General features: G+C 37.3%; 1 protein-coding gene across 2 annotated transcripts in view; it reads left to right on the forward strand.

Moving 5' to 3' along the window:
- Nucleotides 1-6239, forward strand: part of Pxd (Peroxidase) — an 86338-nt gene extending 80099 nt beyond the window's left edge. For both annotated transcript variants that reach the window (XM_069847272.1, XM_069847273.1), the window contains exons 11-15: nt 1319-1489; nt 2468-2666; nt 5216-5321; nt 5465-5645; nt 5819-6239. In XM_069847272.1, coding sequence (XP_069703373.1) covers nt 1319-1489; nt 2468-2666; nt 5216-5321; nt 5465-5603 — 615 coding nt within the window. In that variant the 3' untranslated portion in view covers nt 5604-5645; nt 5819-6239. The remainder of the gene's footprint in view (nt 1-1318; nt 1490-2467; nt 2667-5215; nt 5322-5464; nt 5646-5818) is intronic.
- Nucleotides 6240-8650: the final 2411 nt, after the last annotated feature.

Here is an 8650-nt window from a genome sequence, read left to right on the forward strand (position 1 = left end):
CATTTGACCTATAAGCAGACAGAAAAAGCAACAAACAAATAAAACAAAGAAAAAACAAAGAGCCTCTTCAGACGAGGCCACTTTTAGAAGCGCTGCCGCTTGTGAATAATGGATATAAATGAGGGCCTTCAGACGCAGCCACAGCCACAGAACACTAGCGCTGCAGACGGTCTGAGTGGTTGGCTTCGCCGCTGGTGGCGGTCACTAAAAGTGGCGCTTCCCATCGAGATACTAGGAATTGAGTGGAAGGTTTCAAACGGGGCCATAACCACGCCACTGTTTTAGTGATGCGTCTGTGACGCTGCAAAGGGACGACTGTTAGGCCACCAATTCCTTACACCGCCACGGTGTCTTTTTTTTTTTTTTTCATTGGTAATTTCTGCTAGAAGCTCTTGAAATGATTTCTTAAAAAGAAACTTTATATAGTCCTGCGTAAATCATCAAATAAAGTGTGAAATAGTCCTCCATTCTGTCTTTTCAAAACCAATGGATGAACCCGGACTCTGCTTCTATTTTTACGTCTATTCTTTCTCCGTATGAGCAAAGTTGCCAAAAGTAGCTATATCTTCCTCTATGTTCATGTTCACTGGAAGAGTGAAAAATCCTCTACAAAAATTTAGTGTATTAAGGAGTACTTCAAACGCGCGTTCGCAGCGCCTCTAACGAGCTGCTAGTGCAGTGGCGCTGTTAAGTGGCCCTAAACCTAAGCTCTCACGGAATCAACCGAAGTCTTCCGAAGAGGACTTATCGTATGGCAGCCTGTCATTTTTCTAAGACTTTACATTTCATTTTAACATTCATTTTAATATTTCAATAACGAAATAAAACCGAGGAAAGGATATAGCTCTTAAAAAACGTTCAGACATGGCAAGTACTGAAGCTTTATATATATTTCCAATATTTTAACTGGGAACTAATACAACGTACATTATTTTCAAATTGTGCATTGTATAGCCTACTTATAATTATGCCTGTCCTTAATTTACCCTTTTTCCCCTACAATGGTTATATTGCGATATTTATGCCATTTGATTAACTTAATACAGAATATTCACGCCAGCTGGTATAATGATTAACTTAATGCAGAATATTCACGCCAGCGGGTATAATGATTAACTTAATGAAGAATATTCACGCCAGCTGGTATAATGTTTAACTTAATGCAGAATATTCACGCCAGCGGGTATAATCACAGGTGAATTGTTTCGTTTTAGTGGAAACATAAATACAAACTTACGTTGCTTAGTGTGCATTGTATAACTCACATTTAAGACATTACTCTACTTCTTATTCTCATACTCTCCAACTCTATTTGCAGATTACACTATTCCTCTTCAGAAACGGACAGCCCCTGGGTCAGGACCTCAGGGCTATCGACATCCAGCGGGCACGTGACCACGGTCTGGCTTCCTACAACGACTACAGGCATTATTGCGGTCTGCCAAAGGCGCACACCTTCGAGGACTTCGGGGACCTTATCGACCCAGAGGTAATGCATTGCTAAACATTGTTAGAAACATTAACAAGTCTCTCTCTTTCTCTCTCTCGAAACTTTCTAGCTCTGAACAACTGGAGAGGCATAGAATTGTTCAATATTGGTTCATTATCGATATGAGTATAGTACAGAAAGAGGCCTGTAGTACACTTTTCCTAAACTTCCACCCCCCCCCCCAGGACAATTTTTAAAAAATTTGTATTCCCAATCGTTTGGAATTCTCAATTCATCCTTACGCAATACCATATTCTCATTCATTTTTTCTTAAAGAAATTTGCACAAACCAAAAAATGTCATTCTGAACCCTGTTGAATTTCTTCCTGTGGTCGAATACCTTCAAAGAGCGTATGTTCAAGAAAGAAGGCGAGCAGTACCCCCACCTTAATAGAATCATTATGATTCCGTATTACATGGTTTTAGTGGAACCAATCATTTATCTGACGGCTGGCAAACAGACTACCGGTTGTTTTAGGACATTACCACAAGATTCGTAGATTTTTTAGTGAACTCCATAAAGAACAAGAAGATACGGAAACTATACTACAACATCTAGAAACTGGTTAGAAAATTGAGAATCTCCAACAAGAAATTCTTGAGCAACGCTTACGTAACATTATGCTGAAGTGTGAAAAATATAATCACAATATTTTTAATTATATACGAGCAATTGTTTACGATTTGTAAATTCTTTGTTATGTTTTTTATTATGTACCTATGAATAAAATATTGCTCCGAGAAAAACAAAGATTTGGGAAAGCTTTAATTACGAATGCAGTTTTGAGGAACCTAGGATAAATATTGGGACTGAAATGCGTTGGGAATAATTGAGTGGGAAAACTGCCCCCTTTCCCGGAAAGAGCGATGAGGGACAGATCACAATGGTGGCAGTAGACCCTAGTAATAGTTATATAATATGTGGTTCTCGATTTAAAGAAGACTTTCGAAACTGATTGTGGTCTATGTTGCTTGCAGAGCGTGCACAAGCTGGCTTCCCTCTACCACCACCCAGATGACGTGGAGTTCACAGTGGGTGGTTCGCTGGAGGCTATCGTGCCTGGTGCGCTGGTTGGTCCCACCTTCTTGTGCATCCTGACAGAGCAGTTCTACAGGACTCGTGCGGGAGACAGGTTCTTCTACGAGAATGGCGTCAAGGACACCAGTTTCACGCTAGGTGAAAGATGATCAACTGCTATTTCTGTCATTATTACTTTTGTTACTGTTTAAAACATGTTGTTACTTACGCGGCACTGCCCAGCAACCTGAGCACCTCTGTTCCCGTTCAACACATTTCACGAAACTAAACACGGTGTTGTAATGATGGGTACCGATTCTTGATTGTACATTATCCACCCACGCGTCAAACTGCAGAATTCTTTGCCGCCACACTGTTGCTCGTGGTGCACTCTAGGAGTTAGCTCTACATCGTACCAGGAGTAGGGGTAGTTCTAATGGTGGAGTGTCAGCAGTACAAACGGGAGTATCCACGAAACATGCTGACAAACAATATATTTCCACCAAGAAATTCACTTGGGCTCGCCGGAAATTCAATTCGGGACTCAAGCATGAAACGCCAAATTTCTGCTTGTCTAAACCACTAGCTTTAAAATCTTCTTCTTCTTCCAATGGTCCTCCTGTTGGGGTCATCTAGCCCATCAGAAACCTGGCATCCCAGTAGAGGTATGAGATCTTGTTTTCCTTCTGCCTTTTTGGATCAAGCTTTCTGCATTTTAAGAGATGTTGCTCGTACATTGGGTCCTGACTATTCCATAATGGGCATCCTGGTGAGTTAATAATATCGATTCGGTGCAGACGTTCTGCTAAGCAGTCATGACTGTTATAGCTTTAAATGTAGAAATGAAATCTAAATATCCGTGTTTCTCATCATAAAAAATACGTGAATGTCATCCAGAAAAATATCTGATTTCAAGTGTGGAAATATTGGCAATTTTCAAATGATGCCAAATAAGGGAATGTTGTGAAATAAATTCTTTTTTTTTTTTTTTTTTTTTTTTTTTTACAAAACTTGATATTTGCCTGCTGATATCATACTCGTAACAAAATACAGTACAAATTATTTATATTTATTCTTGTCAGAAAGAATGCCCTATTCAAATCAATAAATGTTATGGAAATAAGCTGCCTATTTTAACAAGGCTTGATATTCATAGTTGAAAAAGTAATAAAATGCTATTCATTTGTGTTTCTCAGTATTAAAAATTGCATTCAGGAATAAATTTCAAGAAAACGTGGTCTCGCGGTTAACATTCTTGTCATTGGGTCCGTTGTTCGTGGGTTCAAATCAGACCGAGGACGATAAAATTCTCAGCATGGCTTCCTCCGGGAGATAAGTAAAACTGAGGGCCCCGTGTCGTAGATTTACGACACGTAAAAGAGTCTTGTCCCTAACAGAGAGTTCCAGGCAAAATTTATTCCGCCATATCTCGCCCACGATAAATGTTGATTCTTCTGTAGTTGAAAGTGTCCTTATAGAATAATACTGAGCTTTTAATTCAAGAAGACGAACATTATTATGATCGTGTCGTGGACGAATGATTTATTGTTATCTTGAGTAGTATTTGGCATATTAATAATTTGATGTTGGTTATTTTATTTTGCAATCTTAATATCGTACCCAAAATAACCCTCTGTTTTATATTGAATTGATCTGGTATCACCTAATTGAATAAGACAGCAGTTATCAACCTATGGTACGCGTATCACCTGTGGTATGTGAACCGCTGCTGGGTGGTACTTAAAGTGTGAAATAAAAATATAAATTTTAATAAAATATGAACATATATGCTGTTTTCTGTATATTATACAGGACACTGCATTAAATAAATTAAAATAGTAACTGTTTACTAATTAGACGTTCCTAAATAAAACAGTCAATTATATAGAGTGTCTACACCGAAATGCCCTATTTTTATTTTCTCAATACCAAAGAAATAAAGATAAAGGAATTTTATTCACAATTATAAGTCGTATGAGGTATTAAGTTTGTAACAAAAAAACACATACTGCCACTTTAGCCCCTGCGTTGACACGAAGGATATCAAGGGATGGCACCAATGACTCCCAGAATCCGGACACGGGGGAACATGATCAGAGAAGACTGTCACAAGAACGACCTGCCTGGACATGCTGCAGCTGTAAGCCTTTCCCGAGGTTACAGTTTCAACAAGATGGTGCTCCACTCTACTGGTCGCTAGATGTGCGGAGCGTATTTCCAGGGCGTGGGATAAGACGAGATGGACACCTGAATCAGACTCCACATTCTCCTGACATCATACCGCTGGATTTTTTTTCGGTGCTATATGGAGGACAGGGTGTACACCATTGAAGTGGCCACCAAAGGGGCTCATATGGAAGTTTATGATTTTTTGTTACAAACTTAATTCCTCATATGACTTATGTTTGTGAATAAAAATTTCATTATCCTTATTTCTTTGGTATTGGGAGCAAGATAAAAATAGGGCTTTTCGGTGTAGAACCCCTGTATTATTGGTACTAGAGCCTAGGAACGTTATTATGACCTTGGGAGCAACACTTGATGATTTTATCATTATAAATTTGGTTAGTGGTACAGCTAATGTTCTAAATTACGTCATTGAAAAAGGTTGAGAATAACTGAAATAAGAGAAATGAAGCCTTCTCCGTAAAACAATTACTATTATTGTTATTATTATTGTAACTAATAATATATAATAAATTTTCCAGATCAAGTTAATGAAATTCGCCGAGGCAGTATCTCGCGTCTGATCTGCGACAACGGCGACAACGTAAAGAGTATGCAGCCACGCGGATTCGAGCAGATCTCTGAATAGTAAGTGTATAGGCATGCTTTCGAGTTTTCCTAGTTTGATCATTTTAACGACACTTTTAATATGGCGCTCTAATAATTTTCTTCATAAAGATAATGTATACGAGCATATTATTGAATTTAATTGGACACTTTTCCTGTTGCAGCAACCCTGTGGTGCCCTGTGAGATGATCCCTGCGCCCAGTCTGGAACCCTGGAGGGAACAGAAGGGCGCCTTGGCCAGTACCTACCAGCCACAGCAGATCGAGAACCACGATTTCTCATTTCCGTTCTTCAAGAAATAGTCATCCCTACCAGAGTCGGTGTTTGGGATTGGGTAAGGACAGGTATGAACGATTACAAGAAGATAGTTATAAAATTGATTTTGTAGAATTAGATTATATCAAATTTAATGTGAAAATTTGTTACGTTCCAATTGTTTTAATTCAGCTTAAATGTGAAAATGTGTAGTATTTCATGAAAATACAGCGTTTATTAATTTATTTTTTTCAAATTTCAGAATCAGTAACAAATTAATAATGACAGGCAGAAGAAAAGCTTCAGGAAGGAAAACTCATTAAGAAAGATGAGACTATTTTATGGTTAGACCTATTGAGAACCTCTGCTTGGGTGAAGATAGCCGGAGCTGCTCCTGAATTCCAAACACTTGAAACTGGTTGTGCAGTTGTGATGACGCAACGAAGTCAACTGAATGTAGAGGACTTACGCTCCAAGTCACAGTAATGCTTTGCTCTAGCTTCCTCTTCGTGGAAGATAGAGTTCTCACTAGGCGACTTGTTTGTAGCGTAGTCCCTAGATTCAATCCATGATCTAGTTATTGTTGAATTGCACTATATTGCTCTATCATTTCATATGCGCTCGTGAGAAATATCAAATCGCTATAAAACATTAGCCATTTTGTTCAAGTAAAAATATTAAGGAACAACTGGATATACCCACGAGAGAGCAATGTCGATAGTCGATGTTACTCGCTGGCCACTAGTCACCAGGCCGTACCGAGCCGTGCCAAACAAAACACAATCGAAATGGTGGTAGTAAAATTCGCGACTATATTCTTAAATAATTCACTGAATTAGTCAAGTGCAAGACTTCTGGCTTCTGTTGCATTCAAACAGTTATAAAATACGATAATTTGGTCCAGGGCGCATCCGTTTTTTATGCAAAGATAATGTGTTTGGCTTGTTTCTTAAATAAAATTACGAAATGGCGTTCCTGTGCTTAACATTTAATAAAAAAAGAAATATAGCAAAACTGTTTTGTCTCGAGACTGTCATCTAAGTCACGTAATAGGTCACGTAATCTACTTCAATATATTTGCGCAAATATATCTTGTAGCTAACAGTGGTGCTATCTCTCAGTAATGTTCAGAACGAAGGAGGTAGAGAGAGAAAAGAAACAAATTTCTCCCTCCAACGACGCCACACACCAACGTCGTGTTCTTATGTTGGCAAGATTGTGTATTTACTTAAATTTGGTGCTAAACGTAATGGCACGATTCAAAGATACCGTGGGAATTCTCCAGTTTAGCGAATATTAATATTTGAAACAATATTAACATTTAGCTCTGTATTACTTTACAGCTGGGTAATTGTATACTGACGCTAAAGTTCAACTTTGTTTTAAACAAGTCGTAAGTTTCTTCTTTATTGGTTGCAGTACGTATAGGACCAAACTTACTTCTAATTTTATTTATTGGGATTATAGGATTAGATTTAAAATGTTCATGTAAATAGATGTACTGTATTTACATCAGCCAAATTAGGAGGAATGTAAATGCTTTTCGTTCGGTTCTTGTGGTTTCTCTAAACTGTGCACCAATGGGGAAATTTCTTTGTACTCGAATAAAAATTCCATGGAAGACTATTCATATTACAGTTAAAAACTGTCTTAAACTGATCATGGTTCATTTTTTTAATGTTGACATCATTGCTTCATCATATATTCATCACTTTCATTAATGTCAATATTACACAACCCGCTGATATTAGTTCTTTGTAAATTTGTTTCCATTGTGGGACAGATTTACATAGAGTATAAAGTCTATAATGACAGAAAGAGCTGTCGATATAAGGACACGTTCAGTGAAGTGAGAGGACTTATAATTGCTTCTATAACAGAAAGAATCCACACAGATAGCTGTAGGGAGTCAATATGTTCGGCCTCCTGATCAATCCATGCCGAGCAATACTTAAGATCAATAAGATAATTTTATTAATTTTCAAATGCTGAATAGTGGCAAAATATAATAAAAAATGACTGCGAACAAAGTCATTTATATAGATGGTCACGTTATTTAAACATGATTTCTAATTGAAAATAAATATATTATACAACTGTCTTTCACGATCATTCTGAGCAATTTTTCTACTACTTATTTCACTGAATGTGTCATCTGAATCCATGTCACTTTGTTATCCTCACGTTGTTTGTTGATATCATGTGTATTTATAAGAAAATGTTAAGTGTTTCCTCTTTTTGTTTTCATGTATGAAGTAAGTTCATGTCATCTGGATTTTCTGTTTAAATAAGTTGTAAATATCTTTAAAGTTCTAATAAAAACATGATATCCATGATATTTGATTTTAGTCACTTTCACTAACTGTTCAGCCACTTCCAGGCTAAAATGTCTAAATTTGAAAATGTCCACCTGCAAAAATGTTCACAACAGAATGTCCAAAAGGGAAATGTTCATGCACTACAAAGTCTACGGTAAAAGTCCACTTTCAATTATGTAGTGTAACAGTAATAAATAATAATGCTGCTTTGGTAAGCGATTTCGAAGGATGGTGTCGACATATCATGTCAGTATCTGGAGATTTTTAGATCACATCAGAGATTAACAACATTCGACAGAAAATTCTCTTATACAAATTCGAGGAAGACACAAATATAAGAGAACCCATTAATAAGCGATATATAACAAACTAACGCAGGATTGAAGGAATAGTACGGAGATATCAAGAATATAAAGACAGTAACACTGTTAGATAATACTTCCTTGCTATTTCCTACAATTTGAAACTAAACTTTGATCAGCTATTGCCAGATGTAGAAGAAAATTAATAACTTTGGACATTTTTCAATCAAATTTGTGGACATAAAATGCAGTGGCCGTTTTATCTGTGTGGACATTTATGTAATGTGGACATTTGAGCATAGCGGACGTTATTGCAGAAGGACATGAAACTGTGGACATTTCAACTCTGAATCGTTCAGCCAATGTTTACCAGTGTTTAAGCAGAACCATAATGCATTACCAGTCTGGTCATCATCTTCTATCTTCAAGATTTTAGCTTTTTGATCCGTTCTGTCCTGTACGGATCGTGGATCA

This window comes from Periplaneta americana, chromosome 15 (assembly GCF_040183065.1).
Source record: "Periplaneta americana isolate PAMFEO1 chromosome 15, P.americana_PAMFEO1_priV1, whole genome shotgun sequence".
NCBI classification, from domain to species: Eukaryota; Metazoa; Arthropoda; class Insecta; order Blattodea; family Blattidae; genus Periplaneta; species Periplaneta americana.